Below are 22,533 nucleotides of genomic sequence, written 5' to 3'. Positions count from 1 at the left end.
CTGTATAATTCTTCTGCTGTATGTTCTGAATCTTCAATTCTCTGTATTATTGACTTGAAAAGACACAAATTAAAAATATTTTTGAATTTTTAATAATGAGGAATAATCAAAATGCAACTAAAATCAAATCATAATGCATGCAAGACACCAAACTCAGCAGTTTGTATACTACTGACACTAATGAGAATGCATATGAGACACATAAACACTCAAGTCAAGAGAAATTAAAGATCAGAGTAATGAAATCATCAAGAACATCTTGAAGATCACTAAGACACATGAATGAATGCAAGAAAAACAGAAACATGCAATTGACACCAAATTTAAAATGAAACACTAGACTCAAACAAGAAATATTTTTGGATTTTATGATTTTGTAATTTTTTTGGTTTTTTCGAAAATTAAGTGGGAAAGAAAATAAAGGTATCAAAATTCTTAATGAGAATTCCAGGAATCATGCAATGTTAGTCTAAAGCTTAAGTCTAAAGAAATTAGACATGGCTGAACAAGCTTCAGCAGAACATTGCATTCAAGAGCTAAATTGATGAAGATCAATCAGCTTTGGTGATGATAAGAACATCACCTTGAAACACTAGAATTCATTCTTAAGAACTCTGAAAAAAAAATACCTAATCTAAGCAACAAGATGAACCGTCAGTTGTCCATACTCGAACAATCCCCGGCAACGGCGCCAAAAACTTGGTAGCGCGAAATTGTGATCAATACTTTTCACAAATCAAATAATCCCCGGTAATGAATCCAAAAACTTGGTGTTCAATACCATGGCATAAACACAACTTCGCACAACTAACCAGCAAGTGTACTGGGTCGTCCAAGTAATAAACCTTACGCGAGTAAGGGTCGATCCCACAGAGATTGTTGGTATGAAGCAAGCTATGGTCACCTTGTAAATCTTAGTCAGGCAAACTCAAATGGGTATGAATGATGATATACGAATAAAACATAAAGATAAAGATAGAGATACTTATGTAATTCATTGGTAGGAATTTCAGATAAGCGTATGAATATGCTTGTCCCTTCCATCTCTCTGCTTTCCTACTGTCTTCATCCAATCCTTCTTACTCCTTTCCATGGCAAGCTTATGCAAGGGTTTCACCGTTGTCAGTGGCTACCTCCCATCCTCTCAGTGGAAATGTTCAACGCACCCTGTCACGGCACGGCTATCCATCTGTCGGTTCTCAATCAGGCCGGAATAGAATCCAGTGATTCTTTTGCGTCTGTCACTAACGCCCCGCCCTCAGGAGTTTGAAGCACGTCACAGTCATTCAGTCATTGAATCCTACTCAGAATACCACAGACAAGGTTAGACCTTCCGGATTCTCTTGAATGCCGCCATCAGTTCTAGCCTATACCACGAAGACTCTGATCTCACGGAATGGCTGGCTCGGTTGTCAGGCGAGCACTCGGTTGTCAGGCGATCAACCATGCATCGTGTATCAGGAATCCAAGAGATATTCACCCAATCTAAGGTAGAACGGAGGTGGTTGTCAGGCACACGTTCATAGGTGAGAATGATGATGAGTGTCACGGATCATCACATTCATCAAGTTAAAGAACAAGTGATATCTTAGAACAAGAACAAGCGGAATTGAATAGAAGAACAATAGTAATTGCATTAATACTCGAGGTACAGCAGAGCTCCACACCTTAATCTATGGTGTGTAGAAACTCCACCGTTGAAAATACATAAGAACAAGGTCTAGGCATGGCCGAATGGCCAGCCTCCCAAAGAGGGTTCAATCATAAAAACATGATCAAAAGCCCCAAATACAATAGTAAAAGGTCCTATATATAGAGAACTAGTAGCCTAGGGTGTACAGAGATGAGTAAATGATATAAAAATCCACTTCCGGGCCCACTTGGTGTGTGCTTGGGCTGAGCATTGAAGCATTTTCGTGTAGAGACTCTTCTTGGAGTTAAACGCCAGCTTTTATGCCAGTTTGGGCGTTTAACTCCCATTCTTGTGCCAGTTCCAGCGTTTAACGCTGGGAATTCTGAGGGTGACTTTGAACGCCGGTTTGGGCCATCAAATCTTGGGCAAAGTATGGACTATCATATATTGCTGGAAAGCCCAGGATGTCTACTTTCTAACGCCGTTGAGAGCGCGCCAATTGGGCTTCTGTAGCTCCAGAAAATCTGCTTCGAGTACAGGGAAGTCAGAATCCAACAGCATCTGCAGTCCTTTTTAGTCTCTGAATCAGATTTTTGCTCAGATCCCTCAATTTCAGCCAGAAAATACCTGAAATCACAGAAAAACACACAAACTCATAGTAAAGTCCAGAAAAGTGAATTTTAACTAAAAACTAATAAAAATATACTAAAAACTAACTAGATCATACTAAAAACATACTAAAAACAATGCCAAAAAGCGTACAAATTATCCGCTCATCAGCCATCAACAAGCTCTAAGCACAAAGGTACTAGGAAGAAAGTACCTAAAGGCTGGAAGGATAAGAAAGTCCCAACTGAAGGCCTCTCACCTGGCATGAGAGTTGTCTTCACCAAGAAGCCAGTCTTACCACATACAGTGAGTCGTATCCTATCTTTAGAGCATGTGGAGCTCATTCATGAGAAGACAGGACGAAAGTTCACTATAAGGGGCAAAAATATGAGCTCATATTCACCTCCGTAAGGAGCTAACTGTCAAGCTAGTGACGTTAAAGGAGCGCTTGTTGGGAGGCAACCCAACCTTAATTAATTATTTTTATTTAGTTTTATTTAGTTTTATTTTTGTTCAAGTTATTTTCTTAGGTTCATGATCGTATGCATCAGCCAGAACAGAGACAGAATTCTTCAGCAGTGAAAACAGAACACTCTGGATAGAGTGTTATTAAAAGTTGAACACCAGCCAAGGAGCTCTGGCTGGGCGTCCAACGCCCCCAAATGGGCAGTATTGCTGGCGTTGAATGCCAGCCAGGGAGCAGGCCCTGGGCATTCAAACGCCAGTACAGAGAGGAAGGAATCTGAATTTTCTAAAGCCTCTCAGGACCAGTGGGTCCCACAGCATCTTCACCTACCCCACTTACTTTCACACTTTTCCATACACACTTTCCTATAAACCCTAGCCCAATCACATCCATATCACTTTCCCAAATCCATCATAACTCCCACCAACCCCCACTCACTTCAAAATCAAATTTTCCACCCATTTACCCACCTATGGCCGAACCCAAGCCTACCCCACTTCTATAAATACCCCTCTTCATAACCCTTCATACACACACCTCTTATACACCACAAAACACCCCACGGCCGAGCCCTCTCTCTCTCCCTCTATCTTCTTCTATTTTCTTCTTCTTCTTCTACTCCATTCTTCTTTTTACTTTATTTTTGCTCGAGGACGAGCAAAGTTTTAAGTTTAGTGTTGGAAAAGCATAGCTTTTTTTCTTTCTATTACCATTCATGGCACCTAAGGTTGGAGAACCCTCTAGAAAGAGGAAAGGAAAGGCAGTAGCCACCTCCTCTGAATCTTGGAAGATGGAGAGATTCAACACCAAATCGCATCAAGACCACTTCTATAAAGTAGTGGCAGAGAAGAAAGTGATCCCTGAGGTCCCTTTCAGGCTCAAGAAGAATGAGTATTCAGAAATCCGAAGAGAGATCCGGAGAAGAGATTGGGAAGTCCTAACCAATCCCATTCAAGATATTGGGATTTTAATGGTGCAAGAGTTCTATGCTAATGCATGGGTTATTAAAAACCATGACACTAGTGTGAACCCAAATCCAAAGAATCGGAGCACTATAGTCCGAAGGAGAATCTTAAGATTTTTGTCCGGAAAGTGTGAGGTTGGCGTTCAACTTGCCTCTGATACAAGGAGACCCACATCCCTACACTAGAAGAGTCAACTTTTTTATCATAGATTGGATCAAGTACTCTCAGACATCTGTGTGGAAGGAGAACAGTGAAAAAGGGATTCCCAAGGCAAGCCCATTTCAACTAAGAAGGCTTGACCTAAAGCCTATAGCTAGAGGATGGTTGGAATTCATCCAACGTTCCATCATCCCTGCTAGCAATCGGTCAGAAGTGACAGTTGACAGAGCTATCATGATCCATTGTATCATGATTGGAAGTGAGGTGGAAGTACATGAGGTGATTCCTCAATAACTGTACAAGATAGCTGAGAAGCTTTCCACCAATGCAAGGTTGGCATTCCCACACCTTATCTGTCATCTATGCAATTCAGCTGGAATTGTCATAAAGGGAGATATCTCCATTGGGGAGGACAAGCCCATCACTAAGAAGAGGATGGGGCAAACTAGAGAGCATGCACAAGAGCTTGTGCAGCCGCCTCAGCATGAGATCCCTGAGATGCCTCAAGGAATGTATTTTCCTCCTCAAAGCTATTGGGATCAATGGAAGACTTCTCTTGGAGAACTAAGCACTAACATGGAGCAATTGAGGGTGGAGCATCAAGAGCATTCCACCACCCTCAATGAAATAAGAGAAGATCAAAGAGCCATAAAGGAAGAACAAAGGGCTATGAGGGACGAACAACAGAGGCAAAGAAGTGACATAGAAGAGATCAAGCATCACATTAGATCCTCAAGGAGGAGCACTAGCCGCCACCATTAAAGGTGGATTCATTCTCTTTATCTTCTTTCCTATTGTATTTTTCTATTTTCTGTTATGTTGTATTGTTTGTTCTCTTGTTCTTGTTGCATGATCATTTGCATTGATGTCTTAAAGTTGTAAAATGCTCCATATATCTCTCACCTTGCTTAAAAAAAAATTATTTGAAAAGAATTGAGAGATACATGAATTTCAAGTTTAAAATAAGAATAGTTCAATTATTTTGATGTGGTGGCATTGCTTTTGTTTTCTGAATGTATGAATAAACAATGCATATTTGAAGTTGGAATTTTAGAATGCTGGCTCTTGAAAGAATGATAATGAAAGTGAAGTATTATTGGTAATCTGAAAAATCCATAAATTGATTCTTGAAGTAAGAAAAAGCAGCAAAAAGAAAAAGAAAAAGCATGTTGCAAAAGAAAAAAATTAATGCATGCGAAAAAAAAGAAAAAATTGCAAAAATAAATAAATAAATAAATAAAGCAGAAAAATCCATTACTGCCCAAAAATGTAGGAAAAGGAGGGCAGATTGAAAAAGCTAATAACCCTTTAAACCAAAAGGCAAGGGTAAAAGGATCCAAGGCTTTGAGTATCAATGGATAGGAGGGCCTAAAGGAATAAAATCCTGGCCTAAGCGGCTCAACCAAGCTGTCCCTAACCATGTGCTTATGGCGTGAAGGTGTCAAGTGGAAAGCTTGAGACTAAGCGGTTAAAGTCGTGATCCAAAGCAAAAAGAGTGTGCTTAAGAACTCTGGACACCTCTATCTGGGAATTTTAGCAAAGCTGAATCACAATTCGAAAGGGTTCACCCAGTTAAAATGTCCGTGGCATTTATGTATCCGGTGGTAATACTGGAAAACAAAGTGCTAAGGGTCACGGCCGAGACTCTAAAAGCTGTGTTCAAGAATAAAAAAGAACTGAACTAGTAGAGTCAATAATATCATCTGAATTCTAAGTTCCTAAAGAAGCCAACACTCCTAAGTTTCAATGGATAGTGAGATGCCAAAACTATTCAGAAGCAAAAAGCTACTAAGTCCTACTTATCTGATTGAAACTGAGCTTCATTGGAAACTTTGAAATTTATTGTATCTTAATTTTCTTTTCTATCCTACTGTGTTTTTAGTTTCTTGGGAACAAGCAACAATTTAAGTTTGGTGTTGTGATGAGCGGATATTTTATACGCTTTTCGGCATCATTTTCATATAGTTTTTAGTATATTTTGTTTAGTTTTTATTAAGCTTTTATAGGTTTTAGTGTTTAAATCACATTTTTGGATTCTACTATGATTTTGTGTGTTTTTGTACAATTTCAGGTAATTTCGGGCTGAAATTGAGAAGTTGGAGCAAAAGTCTGATTTAGAGACAGAGAAAGCACTACAGATGTTATCCGGATCTGACCTCCTTGCACTCGGAAGAGCTTTTCTGGATCTACAGAATTCCAAATAGAGCGTTCTCAATGGCTATGGAAATATGACTTCTAGAGCTTTCCAGCAATGTATAATAGTCCATACTTTTCTTCAGATTAGAAGGCCCAAAACTGGCGTCCAACGCCAGCCTCCTGCCCCCTTCCAGGCGTCCAGCGCCCAAGGAGTAGAGGCCAGTGGCCAAACACCCAAAGAGGATCCCCTAGCAAGCGTTCAACACCTTAGAAGCCTCCTAGCATGTGAATCTCATCAAAGCTCAGCCCAAACACTCACCAAGTGGGCCCTAAAAGTGGATTTTAGCACTAAAAAGACTATTTTACCCTTACTAGTCATTTGTTTAGTATTTAAAGGATTAGATTTACATCATTTAGAGACTTTTATGCCATATTCGAGTCTTACCATTGTATTTTTCTTTCAGTATGAGTTTCTAAACCTCCTAAGTTGAGGGGAGGAGCCCTGCTGAGTTCTATGAATTAATAAAAGTATTACTGTTTCTCTTCGATCCGTGTTTGCTTTAATTCTAAGATGTATACTCGTTCTTCAACATGGTGAATAGGATGATCAGTGACAATCATCTCTGTTCATCATACTAGGACTGCGTGCCTGACAACCACCCGTGTCTACTTGGGTTCGTGTGAATACGTGACTGGAAAATGCGAACCGCCAGCTTGATTATACATCTCTCAGACGGCTAATCCACGACTTCGTTGGAAACTTCTCGAGACACTAGTTCAGCCAATTTCCGGGGATATTAGGGTCTTTATGGTAGAGGCAAGAACCCAAAGAATCAGTATTCTTTGATTCGGAAGATTCAACATTGTCTGTGGCATTTTGAGTAGGATCGCCAAGAGAATGAACTACTAGAGCTTCACCCTCGTTCAGACTGGATGACCGCGGCCATATGGCATTTGATCTGAAGCAGAAGAGATTGATGACAACGGCCAATGGCGTTAATCATATACAGCCTGCCATAGAGGAAATCACTCACAAGCAAAGAAGACAGTAATACCAGAGTTAATTCAGAAAGACAAAGCAACTCTAATCCTTAACCATATTCCTATTACTGATTCCATTTAATATAAAAAGTAATTTATACAATATTCCTTCAATGCAATTAAGCCTCAATCCCACAACCTTCTGATTTCGCCTGACTAAGACCTGCAAGATAACCATAGCTTGCTTCAAACCACAATCCTTGTGGGATCGATCCTGACTCGCTCAGGTATTACTTGGACGACTCAGTACACTTGCTGGTACAACTGTACGAAGGTGTGGGGATTCGTGCACCAAATATGATACAATTTATTGATTGCTCATTACCTAAACTTGATGAGAATGACAAGAATTCTTTTGCGTGGAAAAGTGTAACACATACGTCGTTGCTTGGATAAATCTCTCACTCAGTAGTGAAATTTTCCAAAGTGTAATCTGGAATGAGAATGCTTGTGACATGTGGAATGACCTTAAACATAGATACCACCATGGAGATGCCTTTAGGGTTGTTGAATTGGAAGAAGAGATATATAGTGTAAAGTAGGATGACCTAAGCATAACTGCGTATTGAACAAAAATGAGAGCCCTATAAGAGGAACTGGACTATCTGGAACCGATCCCTCAATGCTATTGTGGAGCTTAGTGTATTTGTGGATTAGGCGTGGTTATAGAAGAAACAAGTAAGAGAGACAATTGCACTCCCCTGATGTGAGTGAATCTCGAATTCTCATGAGCTCAACTGATTTGATTTGAAAGTGCAAGACACCAACACCCTCCTCCAAATGGTAATTTTCGAAAAAGAGGAAGGTCAAACAGAGGTAGAAGAGGTAGAGGAGGTAGAGGACCTCCTAAACTATGCTCTTACTGTAATAAGATAGGGCATTTGGTGGATACCTGTTATAAGAAGCATGGGTTACCCCTCACATGAGACAGTCAGCAACCATACCGAACCATGAATTGCACAATCTCAGCACCTGGCAATGAAATTGGAGAAGCCAGTGATAGTCAATTGGATTTGACTCAAAAGGAAGATGGTGAGAATTCTCATCTCATGATATCTCAAGAACAAAGAGAAACATTAATTGCATTACTTCAATAAGGGAATAACCAAAATAACACTGCTCAGCAAAACCAGCCTGTACAAAACCACACAGGTATACCAATTTATATTATGCACATGAGTTCATATATTTCACACATCTTATTCACAAAATCTTTTTTTTTTCAAATTTATGGATAATAGATAGTGGTGCAACTGGCCATGTGTCCTTTTTCCTCAAAAAATTTTTTAGCTATCACTACTTTGATTCCATTCTTGTGAAATTGCTTGATGAAAGCCAAACCTTGACAAAAATAGTTGGAACAGTGGTTTTTTCAAATAATCTATATCTCATTGAAGTGTTGTATATACCGTCTTTTACCTTTAATCTACTGTCAGTATCTAAGGCTACAAAATAATTAAATTGCCATTTTTCTATGACTGACATGTGCTGTGAGATACAGGACAGGAGTACCTCGAAGATGATTAGGTATGCTAAAGAATCAAATGGACTTTATACATTGAGAGTCAGCCCACTATGCTCACAAACTACCACCATATCTGCATCAACACCCTACACATTAGAAATTTCTAAAACTGCACCACAAATCTCTCTTTAATCACCACACACAACAAAAACTGCACAACATCCTACACACCACACTCACATGTTTTGAAAATATAGCATAGAAAATAATGCCAAACTATAGCATCTGAGATTGGGGCATGTCCTTGAAAGTAGATCTATTGTAACAAAGAAAGATTTTCCCTTCATAGAATGCACAGGTTATGTTGAACCTTGTGATCCTTGCATTTTGGCAAACAAAAGAAATTATCTTTTACAAGAAACATTACACAATCTTCTAAAGCTTTTGATTTGGTACATCTAGACATATGGGGCCTTAGCCATCCCTTCAATTAATGGACATCGATATTTTTTAACAATCGTTGATGACAAAACCAAGTTCACATGGGTTCATTTTTCCAAATTAAAGTCTAAAGTACCAATCCTAGTAAAGAATTTTATGACACACATTGAGACACTGTTTGGAAAAATTGTCAAGTGTTTCAGGTCCAATAATAGACCCAATTTAATTTGATTTCATTTTTTAAAGAAAAAGGCATCATTCATCAAACATCCTGTGTCAAAACACCACAACAAATGGTGTGGTAGAGAGAAAGCACCAACACCTATTGGGCATGGCTAGAGCACTTTTATTTCACTTTTCAATTCCGAAATCCTTTTGGACTTATACTATTAGCCATGCTGCCTTTCTCATATATAGGTTACCAAGCATCACTTTAAAGGACAGAGCACCTTATGAACTATTATGTTCTAAAAAACCAGATTTACCGAGTTTGAAAGTTTTTTGTTGCTTGGCTTATGCTACCACCCTCACGGCACAAAGAAATAAGTTAGACAAACGGGCAAGGAAGTGTGTGTTCTTAGGCTATAAGTCACACACTAAAGGTTTTATCATTTATGACATTAATTCAAGAGAAATGTTTCTATCTATAAATGTTCAATTCTATGAGGAAGTGTTTTCTTTTGAAAAGAATTCAGATTCTACACCTCAGGGTCATGTGTATGCATATAGTCAGCATATAGATAACACAAACTTGTTTTCTCCCATATATGATGAGCATCAAAATCATTCGAATCAAACTTTTGAGCACACACAATTTCGCACTAGCCCAGGACAACAATCATAATTTGTCGAGTCAGAAAATCATACATTGACACCCCTTCATCCACCAATTGAAAACCAGGAATCGCATTCATCCCAGCATTCACCATTACCACCACTGCATTCACATCACTCATCACCTTCAGAAATTATTCACCCCACTACTGTCCAAAGACCGAACAGAATTAGAAAACCACTAGCCTATTTGAATGACTATCAATGTGCAATGTTACCATCATCAAGACACATTCAATCACCAGGTACTCTCTTTCCAAATATATCACTTACCAGTGACTCTCACCGAACTACAGAGCTTTTTCTTTAGCCGTGTCCACCATTTCAAAACCAAAATCATACAATGAAGCAATTCAATATCCTTGTTGGAAGAATGTAATAAATGCTAAACTTCTTGCTCTTGAAAATAACAAGACATGGGTGCTTACCAAACCGCCACCTAGGAAGAATGCAATTGGATCTAAATAGGTCTTTAAGGTGAAATTCAACGCTGATGGGACTGTTGAAAGGCACAAGGCCAGGCTGGTGGCTAAAGGTTTTAATCAAAAAGAGGGATTCGATTATTTTGACACCTTCAGTCCGGTCTTTACATGACAATACTATGCATTTTACTTTCTATCGTAGTCCCCAAGCTGTGGTATCTACCCCAGTTAGATGTCAATATGGCGTTTCTTCATGGGGATTTGCCGGAAAAGGTATACATGAAGGTCCCTGATGGTCCTGAAGCCCCTGTTGGATCAGTTTGCAAGCTTAACAAATCCCTTTATGGACTAAAACAAGCTAGTCGCCAATGGAATACCAAGCTTGTCTCAGTCTTATCTGAAGCTAGATATGTACAATCCAAGTCAGACTATTCACTCTTTGCTCGGCGAACTCCATCTAATTTCACAATCATTATAGCCTATGTTGATGACTTGGTTTTGGCAGGCAACAACATTCAAGAAATTACCCGGATCAAACGGCTATTGGATGCTCGCTTTAGCATCAAGGACCTGGGAAAACACAAATATTTTCTTGGCATGGAAGTTGCATACAACACTAAGGGGCTTGCTTTGTTCCAAAAGAAATACACCACAGATTTGATAAAGGAATTTGGGTTGACTGAAGCGAAACTCGTATACACACCGATCGATTATTCCGCTCATCTATCAAAGACCTTTGGAGACCCTATGGATGATTCAAAGCTCTATCGTCGCCTCATTGATAAACTACAGTATTTGACTAACAACAAGGCCAGATATTGCGTCTGTCGTGGGTAAACTCAGCCAGTACCTAGAGTCCCCAATGATTGAACACTACGAAGCTGCTCTGCGGATACTTCACTACCTCAAGAAGGCCCCTGTTGCGGGTCTCTTCTTCCCTGTCAACACTGATTTCAGCCTCATTGGGTTTGTGAACGCTAACTGGGCAACTTGTCCAGACACAAAGAGATCTATTTCTGGCTACTGTTTCTTTCTAGGGACCACCTTAATCTCTTGGAAGAGCAGTAAATAGCAAACTGTATCTTGATCATCTTCGAAGGCGGAATACCGGACATTGGCAAATGCGACGTGTGAGGGTATGTGGCTTCTTCAGTTATTAAGAACTCTTGGCGTTGATCATGCGCAGCCATTCACCCTCTATAGCGATAGTCAATCTGCACTCCACATGGCCGCCAATCCATTTTTGCACGAGAGGACGGAGCACATAGAAGCTGACTGCACATTGTGCGAGAAAAGGCCAATGAGTGGATCTAGAAGCTGCTCCCTGTCACATCTGCTAACCAAACAGCAGATTTGCTCACCAAAACACCTGCTCCAGGACCCTTCTATTCATGTTATCGCAAACTAGGATTGTTAGATCTTTACACTCCTAGTTTGAGGGAGAATGTTAGTTGATATAAATCGTTATTATACCATATGCTAATCATAGTGAAGCTGGTTAGTTAGCGATTACTAACTGTTAACTTGCCTTAGTTAGTTGGTTTTAGCTTAATTAGAGTTGGTTAGTCCACATGCTGTTGTATATATAGTGCAGTTATACCGAACTTTACCTTTGTGATTTTTCATTCTCTTTCAACAAAAAATCTGAATCATTTCATCCCCTTTCTCTGCCTCTCTTCTTTCTCGCTTTTTGTCTCTGAACCTTTCACAGTTTGAATTTTCACATAAACATTCTAAACATTCGAATTCAATTCAATTTTATAATTTTGCTAATTAATTAAGCATTTAAATTATTTTATAATTAACAAAACAAAAAAATACACGTTGATTATTAAGAACTGTTTCCATTATCATGAAATGAAAAGAAAATTATGAACCCATAACAAGTTTCTTCTTTCTTTTCTTTTTTTTCTTTTTAATTCTTTTCTGAAATTGCAAATAGAAAATGGTAAGAAAATAAACAATTGACAATTAATAATTCATCATTCCACAAGAATACAAGAATTAGACAAGAGTTTATATCATATATCTCTTATTTATTTATTTCAACAATTTCTTCCTTGCACAATTGTTCGACCTTTGTATTTATTTATTTTAATTACTTTAATTAACATAACAAATAGTAATATTTTTTAAGAAATAACAGACGTTAAAAAAAATCTATCAAATTTTGTTTTCTTATTCTAAATTCAATAGTAATGCTCAAAATGATATTGAATAATTTTATACAACTTACTTAACAACATTATATAAAAAATGAGATTATTTTAAAAATTTTTTCAAATTTAATTATAAATATAACGACTTAGTTTCATAAATTATTGTTGACTACAACTTAAAAATACCAAGATCTTAAGATATATTATTTAATTTCTTTTTTTTTCATGGTATTCCCTAACTCGACAGGTTAAAGACTAATTCATCGCGAGTCAGAACTCCATTTAAGGATTCGTCATTGGCCAATGGATTGCTACATGCACCAAGCGGACTTCAAACTCTGACACTTGTTTAAGCAGATTAGTGAGCTAACTATAACCTAAGTTAGTTTATATTTTTTAATCTTTTGTATACGATATAATATAATTATTGACTTGAGATACATTTTATAGATTATATTTTATTAATTTTTTGCCGTATGACATTTTTATTGTGTTTTGTATTTGTTTGCCCCTCTCCTATAATGTAACCTTCCATAGAATTATAGAAATGACATTGTTTTCAGCAATTTTCTTAACAGAGTTTTGAGTAAAAGTAAGAAGAAAATAATAATCAAAGATTAAATTTCTTATGCAATTATGCATTTATCAGATTAAATTGACTACATTTTACCCTTTTGATATGGTTCATTCCCACACATTGTAGTTCATAACTTTTCAACATCAACAATGTATTGGTCTTATCTTAGTTATTGATACATATTCCATGATTGAGCCTTCTCATGCTTACATTGTCTCTGGTTTGTGGCACTTGAGAACCACCGATTTGCTTCTGCAATGGTTTCAACACCAGCATTAAAATAAACCATGATTATACCCTTCACAAGATCAAATGAATATTTCCTGTACTTATTTGTGAAAAAGGAAATTTTAATCAAAGTAAGTCTAAAAATTGATTTATGCAGTATGCACCACAAAATAATAGTATATGAACAACCTAATTTAATAATGCTAAGATTAATTCCTCAATGTATATAGCAACAACAAACATATTCTATCTTGTTTGAGATGAATTAATTTATGTTTACTGATGCAGTCTGAAGAGCGATTTTTTGTGAAAGCAACTATTAGTCACTTCCATCTAAAACTGATTTTGAAGCTTAAAATCCAATGAGTATGGGTTCAACTAGAAACCAAATAAGCTTAGAAAATATTAATTCGAGTGTCTCAATTTATTAAGAAGGAGACGAATTGAAATCCAAGTATAAAGAAAATTCATACGGGAGAAGTTCAATTTTTGTCTGCCCCATGCTGCAACTTAACATGCTTCAGTGCACCTAGGAATCAGTAATGTAGATCGGTATTACTCGTGGAACAAAGATGAAATCCATGTCAAGAATCCAAAATACTCAACCACCAAATCAGGGTCAAAATCAGTTAGATAAAATAAGTTAATCAGCAACGAGGCTATATCATAGTTCAACTTTTGATACCAAAAGAAATTGTACTAACATTCAAAGATATTCTAAAAAAATGCAACCTCAAATTGTACAACATTGTTTCACTTTTAATTCTTTATTCTAACCTCAGCCATCACAATGCAAAGAAGATTTAGAAAAACCAAAGAAATAGGTGTAAAAACAATTGTACTTGGAGTTAGAATCACCAGATCTTTTAAGACAGGTGTAGCTGATAACAAACAACAAAACTCCAAACCATGTTTTAATAATAAAAGCTTTTTCAACATGTTTAAACAATGTCAATGCAATAATCCCTATATAGGATTTCAACAAGTAATGAAACAGTTCACCTACGCATTAACAGAAAATCTCTGTGAAGAGCTATTTCATATGTACATATTTTCGGTTGGTTAAGTTTCTAAGAATTACAACTGAGTAACACTAACTATGAAAATGACCAAAGGTTTTAAGATACTTCATATTTAAACCATATTACCCAAATTCACATTGTGTGATAACATACTTTAATATACAGATTTCTTCAGCTGTCATCAGATTGTAAAAAAGATCAAAACGTCAAAAATGGTTAACAAAAAAGTGGGGTCATGCATTTAGCAGATGAATTTGTTTGAAGATAGCAGTGAAAATCATATACCTATGCCATTAATCTTAGGCTCTTGGCACTATATCTTTTCCTAGGAAATTCAGTCAAATAAAGCACAGTTGCTTATCACACCAATCATGAGCTCTAGGTTACTATCAAGATATCTTAAGCACTAACAAATCAGTTACAACAAAGAATATCTACCAAAACAGGATGCATTATAGCCATGGCAACAAACAGAGACTCAAAAGTCATCGAATAACAAAAGTTCAAAATTCATTCATAATAATGAGATAACCAAAACCGCTGCTATTGAGTTCATGATAATTCCCAAATCCTCCAATCCAATTGCCACAAAATTTACTAAGTTTTGTAATAATTTCAACAATAATAGAAAAATTATTAATTTGAGTTGATGTATCTTACCTTCTATAAACCATTCAATAAGCCTCTAGCAATCATTTCCCAAAAGAGAATAAATATGGGGGAAATGAAAAGATCGAAAGACAATAAGAGTGCAGGGAAGCTTCACAACTAACAAGGATTCCCTTTGAATGATGAAAATCACAACGGTTTCAGCTTAGGAATAAATTAACATCAATGCACATATATAATTACAAAAACAAAAAAGGAAATAATGATAGATCCTTCAAGCCACATATAACAGCCATCTAGTCACCGAAAATGCCATAAAATAAGCAACGACAAAGAAAACACTTAGGTGTGGGTAAAGCAGAATAAAGAATCACAATCATGTGAAGATCTAAAAGCATTAGTATGGAATGGAAAGATGATCTAGAAGATGGTAACAAAACACAAGTTAAAAAGAAAGAGATATAAACAACATTTTGTGATGTCTAACAAGAAGAATCTCACCAACTTTTATCCTTGCAATAGGCCTCTAGATATCATTTCACGAAGAAGTTTCTCCGCATTATCATTTTCACCTTTTTCAAATAGAGCACGAATGATTATTTCGTAAGTCACAGCATTTGGCAAGCAACCATTGTCTTCCATTTTTGACAAGAAAGCCAATGCTTCATGAAGTAGGCCCTCTTTGCAAAGCCCATTGATCATAATAGTGTATGCCCTCACGTCTGGACGACAGCCTTTAATGGAAAGATCTTGAAAAATCACTTTTGCATTTTTAAGTCTCCCACTTTTGCACAGGCCATCTATAAATATGCTGTATGTATATATATCTGGATCAATGCCACAATCTTTCATTTGATTGAATAACATAAGTGCCTTGTCATGTTGTTTGATATTGAACAAAGCATCCAGCAAAGAATTGTAAGTGACAATATTAGCGGGTTGACCTCGATCGTGCATCTTTTCAAGAAGCTCCAAGGCACAAAGGATTCTCTTTGATTTTCCCAAGCCATCAACTAGAGTATTGTAAGTTACAGTGTCAGGAACTAAATTCTTGCGACGCATCTCTTCAAAGAGATTCAAGGCGTCATCGATCATGTGATTCTTACAAAAGCCATTAATCATGATATTGTAACTCTGAACATCAGGAAACGCTCTACTCTCGGCCATTGTGTTGAATACATATTTTGCCTTATTTACCTGATTAACCAAACAAAATCCGTCCATTAAGCTGTTATAAGTAACCACATTTGGTTTCACACCATGTTTTGTCATCACAGCCAACACATTCTTAGCATCTTTGATCTTTCCTTCCTTGCATAGCCCATCCATCAAAATACTATAGGTATGAACATCAGGAGTAATGTTTCTAAGCACCATATCACTTAACAAATCAATGGCTTCCTTAAGTTGGCCCGTAAGGCACAAACCATAAATTAGAGTGTTGTAGGTGATAACATCGGGAGAAATTCCCCTAGCAAGCATTTCAGAGTATAAATGAAAAGCCTCACTTACAAGTGTAACCTTGCAGAGGCTATCAATAATTGAGTTGTACATGAAGACATTAGGAACAATCCCATGCCGTGGGATCTTTCTCAGCACTTGAATAGCAGCTGATGTGTGTCCGGTCTTACAGAGCCCATTAATCAAGGTCCCATAAGTGACTTGGTTGAAGTGAAATCCATGAGCCAGCACTCTGTCATGAAAGCACACTGCTTTTTCAACACTACCACAGAGACAGAGACCTTTCAGGATTGTTGTCAATGTTACCGTATCAGGTTGATAATCCATTCTGAAAATCTTGGCCAACACAGAGAAAGCAAGCGTCATACGACCCATGCCGCAGCAACAATTGATTAAGATATTCAAAGTAAATAAGTTGGGAGCGATTCCCCTGGCTTGCAATTGCCGAAAAAGGGAAATGGCGGTGGGGAAATGGTTGGTCTTGGCAAGAGATCCCAAAATCTTGGTGAATTGGATGATGGATGGAGGGCGACGCATAGAGAGCATGCGAGTGAAGGAATCAACAGCTTCATCAACTTGACGAAGGGATGGGGGCTCAGAATGAGAGTGAAGGGATGAAGAGGAAGGGAAGGAAACAAAATTAGGGATTTGGAGAAGAGAATACCTAAAAATGAAAGTGATCCTTGAGGTTGAGGATGACAGCATTTTAGTGATTCGCACTTTCGCTGTTAAGTTTGAGGGAGTGCTCTCTGCTCTCTGCTCTCTGGTCCAAGACGTAGACGACTAGACGTTGGATTTCGCTCTTCTAAAATTGTTCATTTATTTTAGAGAAAAAAGTAACGCAATCTAAGTCATTGATAATATAAATGGTTCTGATCATCTTAAATAAATAAATACATTAAAAGGGATTTAGTTCCTCTGAAGTTGTTTATTTATTTTAGAGAGAAAAGTAACGCAATCTAAACCATTGATAATATAAATAGTTCTGATCATCTTAAATAAATAAATGCATTAAAAGAAGTTAAAAACAGTAGCTTCCAAAACCGAGTTATTTCTTCCTTTTATTTCATCTTCTTTCTATTTTATTTAGTTTTTTCTTTCTTTTTCTTCAACAAAAAAAATTATTGTCGATTCTATTTTTCACAATATTTAATCCTTTTCTCATGTTTTATTATCATGTTCTTCTATGATATTGTAACTTATATTTAAAGTTTTATCATGAAAGAAATTAATGATGATGACTAATAATTTTTCATCTTTTTGAATCTTGAATAATTTTTTAAAAAATCTGATTAAAAAAATAAAATTAAGTAATTTAAATTAGGTCAAGAAATGTTATTTATTTATTTTTTATTTTAATATAAATAAAAACTCATGTAAATATATTCAATCTTTTTTAGATAAATGTACTCTATTTTTATGATAATATATTTTCTTTAACCAATCATACATTTAAATTTAAACTATAACATTAGACATAAAACAAATATCATAAACACATAAAAACATATAAACATATAAATAAATTAATTTAATGTATATCAATATAAATTTATTAGAGATCTATTAAATCAACATCACATCATTAGTTATTCTAAACACTCTTTAGTTTGTTCTCCGTTAGATTTTTATTTCAAGTATAAACAAAAAAATGAGTACATTTATAATTTATCTAAAAAAAATTGAGTACATTTACATGAGTTTTTTTTATATTAAAATAAAAAACATTTTTTGACCTAATTTAAATTAATTAATTTTATTTTTTTATCAGATTTTTCAAAAAATTATTCAGAATTTAAAAAAGATGAAAAATTATTAGTGATCACTATTAATTTCTTTCATGACAAAACTTTAAATGTAAGTTACAGAAGAAAAAAATAAAAAAGAAGATAACCAAAACAATAATAATATTATAAAAAAATATGATAATAAAACATAAAAAGAGAATTAAATATTGTGAAAAAATAGAACCGAAAATAATTTTTTTGTTAAGAAAAAGAAAGAAAAAATTAAATAAAATAAAAAGATGAAATAAAAGGAAGAAGTCACGCGGTCTTGGAAGCTACTGCAGTTGTCGCACAATTTTTAATAAATCTTATTAAAAAAATCTACTTTTAACTTCTTTTAATGTATTTATTTATTTAAGATGATCAGAACCATTTATATTATCAATGACTTAAATTGCGTTACTTTTCTCTCTAAAGTAAACGAACAATTTTAAAATAGCCAAATCCTAAAAAAATATATACATAAATTAGTATAGTAATCAATATCCACTATAAGACAAAATTAGTATAATAATTGACATATGGATAAGAGAGAAAATAGGGTTAGTTGCTGTCTTGTTCGTCAAAAAATGTAGAACTTGTTCCCCAAGGTTCAAGTTCTTACACCTTGCTGCACAAGTTGCATTTGATGACGTGTCAAATCCCCATTGGTTCTAACTGAGCAAAACGAATAACTACTTTCTGGGGAATCTGAGGTAGTTACAAACGTGGAAATTTGTCTGCGTGTTTAAAACTTAAATTTTAAATTAATAAAAGTGTTACTAAATCCTAAAATTTAAAAAGTATGATTAAATAAAAATTAAAAAAATAATATAATAAAATAATTAAATTTAAAGGTTGATTAAAAGATAAACTTTAAAAATATATTCTTTTCTTCTTTTATTTTAATGAATCAACCCTAATTTCTAGAGAATCTCAGCCCTTGCAAACGTAGAAATTTTTTATTTTTTCTTCGACTATAAAAGCATGCACTACTAGGGGTTCAGTTGAACTCCTCACACTTTTCTATATTCATTATTCAATTAATGGTGATTTCTTTTTTTATCCCCAAAACAATGGCATTAAAAACAAATGCACTTTTGTTGGTTCCATTGATAGGCGGAGCGTTGGCATACCGGGCAGTCCGGGCAGCTCCTCCAAAACCTCCGGTGATTACGTCATCAAGAATAAGGCTGCGAGATGGCAGACATTTGGCGTACAAAGAATTTGGTGTTCCAAAAGAATTGGCCAAGAATAAGATCGTCTTTATGCATGGTTTTGCATCTTCTAGACATGATACTGCCATTGCAGATATCCTTCGTCCGGTATTTCTTCCTTTCATATTCAGTATTTCTTTTTTAAATAACAAGGACGATCAAAACTTATTACTTTTGGTTATCAATTAGTTATAAATTTAATTTTTTAATTTAATTTTTTTAATTTAGTAATTTAACTAATTGACAATCAAAATCAATAAATTTTGATAATTTTTTAACATTATTCTTATTAAATCTTTAGTTTTATATTGGTGATGGTGATAATGATGATTGATTAGGGTGTTCTTGAGGAACTGGGAGCATACATTGTGTCTTTTGATAGACCAGGATATGGTGAGAGTGATCCGGATCCTAACCGAACTCCGAAAAGCTTGGCTTTTGATGTTGAAGAGCTTGCTGATAAGCTGCAACTTGGACCCAAATTTTATGCCATTGGATACTCCATGGGAGGTCAAGCTGTTTGGGGTCTCCTCAAGTACATTCCTCACAGGTAGGATATGTTCAAGTAATTCTATACTAACGTGTGACACTGCTATATTAGCATATAATTAAGAGTAAAACTAGAATTTTTCGGTAGAATTTATTATTTTTTTGTTGTTAGTTTGTTATTAATATTTAAAATAATGGGATAAAATATATTGTTAATTTATTAGAGTTGATCCTAATAGTTCTTAATGACAATGTTAAAGATGACTGTAAATTGATTATTATATTTTTTGTTTAGTTTCTTTGTTGCGTTGAATTTATTTATTTAAAAAAAATATTATTAATTTACTACACTAAAAAATTGAATTAATAATTAAATAATGACTACCAATAATAAATTTTGATAATTTTTTAATATTTTTTTATAATTATTATATCAATATTTTTGATAAAATTAAAATAAATTAAATATTAAAAATATTTTTATTAAATACAGACTTGCTGGAGCAACATTGATGACACCCGTGACTAACTATTGGTGGAGTGGCTTCCCTTCCAAGTTATCGAAAATGGCTTATTCCAAACAACCAAGGCAAGATCAATGGGCAGTTGGAGTTGCACATCACCTGCCATGGCTGACATATTGGTGGATGACTCAGAAGTGGTTTCCAGCATCAAGTGTTTTGTCACAGAATCCAGCTATTTTATCTCAGCAAGATTTATCTTTGCTCTTTTCTCCTAACGTTCCACCAAGACAATATCAGGTTATATAATTCTTACTTCATTTACCTAGCCAATTTATATAAAAAAAAAAAAATTAATACCTAAAACAAGATGTTTTAATATAAAAACATGAATTTAATTTTAACCTATTATCTTTGTAAACAGTCTTACATAAATATATTACATATCAAAATTAAAATCTTAAAAATGTGTTTTGAAAAATTGAATTTAATTTCTTGAAATATTAAACTCATAAATAATACTAAATTTTTTTTTGTTGCAGTCACAAGTGTTACAACAAGGTGAATCTGAATCTGTTTGCCGAGACATGATCGTTGGATTTGGAAATTGGGATTTTGATCCCTTTGAAATTGAAAATCCTTTTCCAAATAATGAAGGACAAGTTCATCTATGGCAAGGGGAGGAAGATAAACTTGTCCCTACTATGCTACAACGATATATTGGTCAAAACATTCCATGGATTAAATACCATGAATTGCCAGGTTCAGGGCACATGTTTCCGTTAATGGCGGAAGTGAATGAAGCTATTCTCAGAACACAATTAGTGGGTGAAAAGTAGTAGTGCATTATGATAGTATTTTATATATATAATAAGTTTGTTATTATTTTAAATTTAACTTGTTATGCTTAGTTAGGGTTAGATTTAGGTTTTATCGTTTTTGTCTGGTATTTAATTTCAATAAATTGGATTGTAATTATTTTTAGTTAAGATTATAACCGAATTATCTTTAATTTATATTTAAGTTCAGTTAATTTTGTTTTCAAACGTGATTGTATTGTGTTGCCTTGGCCAGAATTACCGCCAAGGACTTACAGGTTTACAGGAATCGAAGCAATGCCTTTAGGTCTCTCCGAAATTGCCTGTGTTGGGAACCACCGGTAGGTAATAGTTTTAAAGTTAATTGTGATGCAAGCTTGTATATGGATTCAAATTTAGCGGGATTTGGGTGTATTATTAGAGATTCTAAGGGAGATTGGATCTCGGGCTGCTCTGGAAGCATTCCCCCTTGGTCTATAATCAGATGTGAATTATTTGCTGCTTGGAGGGGGCTGGTTTTAGCTTGGGATTGCGGTTTGAGGGATATTATATGTGAAACGGATTGCCTTGACATTCTGCCCATCATGCATGAGCTTACAAGTGGGTATTCATCTGAAGTAACAGATTTGGTTCACAAGATTCAGGAGCTTTTATCTCGTCCTTGGCTTGTTCACGTTGAATGGGTGTCCCGAGAAGCAAATAGAGCTGCGGATTGGATGGCTAAATATAGTGCCAAGAATAACTCTAATCATGTTATTTGGTCTGAGCCTTGTGTTGATCTTCAACGAATCATCCGCTCGGATTTAGGATAGTTTTTGCTTTGTTTCTTTCCTTGTTTAGACACCAAAAAAAAACGTGATTGTATTGTATGTTTTTATTTTCTTTTTTATATTTATAATTTTATTAAAAAAATAAAATTATGTTTTTTATTTTCATTCTATATTTTTATTTTTTGTTCTTTTTAAAATTTTAACAACTGAAAACACTAAAAAAAAATACCAATTAAACTGCGCCTAAATTTGAGATAGTTTTCATATGAGTAATATGCAATGGCTTCAGCAAAACCATTTTCTCTGCCCACGTCCTTTCTAGAAAGGGATTATTCAATTGGGCCTTATGTTTTTGCTTCATCGGCCCATTTAAGTTCGGACAATTCAGCCTGACCCATTAACGATTCAACTTGTGACCATTTAGTAACAGGAATAGATTTTTTTTCCATCATGATTAATATTATTGAAAAGTGAAAACAATGTGAGATATTTTTCATCATTATTAATATTATTGAAAACAATGTGAAGCTAACAAGGAAGTGTATTGAATCATCTGGTCCCATTTCTATTAAATGCATTATTGAGCAAAAAATTTATTTGTTTGTACTTTGTACATTAAAAAGATGAAAATCACACACCCTTACCCCATATCCATAATTTGTAGTAAGAATTTTGATTTGATTTTTTTTTTTTTTGGAAAAGAGCAAGACAATTCTGTCAATTGAGCTACATATTAGTTGGTTGATTTAATTATGCATTTTGATTATGAAAAATAATTATCAAGA

General features: G+C 35.1%; 2 protein-coding genes across 3 annotated transcripts; one reads left to right on the top strand and one right to left on the bottom strand.

Moving 5' to 3' along the window:
• Positions 1 to 12,934: 12,934 nt before the first annotated feature.
• Positions 12,935 to 17,023, bottom strand: LOC112733253 (uncharacterized). 2 transcript variants are annotated; one of them, XR_003168201.3, is made up of 3 exons: positions 15,268 to 17,023; positions 13,609 to 13,664; positions 12,935 to 13,159 (listed from the first exon to the last, which is right to left on the bottom strand). XR_003168201.3 is itself a non-coding variant. In XM_025782153.3 (2 exons), exon 1 carries the CDS (start codon positions 16,930 to 16,932, stop codon positions 15,274 to 15,276), a length of 1,659 nt encoding a protein of 552 aa, XP_025637938.1. In that variant the 5' UTR covers positions 16,933 to 17,013; the 3' UTR covers positions 12,935 to 13,159; positions 15,268 to 15,273. The 2 variants fall into 2 exon arrangements, 1 of the variants encoding a protein (XP_025637938.1); XM_025782153.3 differs by lacking the exon at positions 13,609 to 13,664 and having other exon boundaries at positions 15,268 to 17,013.
• Positions 17,024 to 18,964: 1,941 nt separating this feature from the next.
• Positions 18,965 to 21,907, top strand: LOC112733247 (uncharacterized). Its single transcript, XM_025782140.3, has 5 exons — positions 18,965 to 19,318; positions 19,549 to 19,760; positions 20,193 to 20,460; positions 20,703 to 20,984; positions 21,235 to 21,907. The coding sequence occupies exons 1-5, from the start codon at positions 19,040 to 19,042 to the stop codon at positions 21,283 to 21,285; spliced, it is 1,092 nt and encodes a 363-aa protein (XP_025637925.2). The 5' UTR covers positions 18,965 to 19,039; the 3' UTR covers positions 21,286 to 21,907.
• The last annotated feature ends 626 nt before the right edge of the window (positions 21,908 to 22,533 follow it).

This window comes from Arachis hypogaea, chromosome 2 (assembly GCF_003086295.3).
Source record: "Arachis hypogaea cultivar Tifrunner chromosome 2, arahy.Tifrunner.gnm2.J5K5, whole genome shotgun sequence".
NCBI classification, from domain to species: Eukaryota; Viridiplantae; Streptophyta; class Magnoliopsida; order Fabales; family Fabaceae; genus Arachis; species Arachis hypogaea.
The sequence above is the reverse complement of the archived record's forward strand: the minus strand, read 5'-3'. Positions and strand labels throughout refer to the sequence as shown.

Coding starts and splice junctions, on each gene's coding strand:
- LOC112733253 (XM_025782153.3), bottom strand. CDS start 16,932: ATGCTGTCATCCTCAACCTCAAGGATCACTTTCATTTTTAGGTATTCT.
- LOC112733247 (XM_025782140.3), top strand. CDS start 19,040: ATGGTGATTTCTTTTTTTATCCCCAAAACAATGGCATTAAAAACAAAT. Junction 19,761..20,192: donor CTCAAGTACATTCCTCACAG/GTAGGATATGTT, acceptor TATTAAATACAG/ACTTGCTGGAGCAACATTGA. Junction 20,985..21,234: donor CTATTCTCAGAACACAATTA/GTGGGTGAAAAG, acceptor TGCCTTGGCCAG/AATTACCGCCAAGGACTTAC.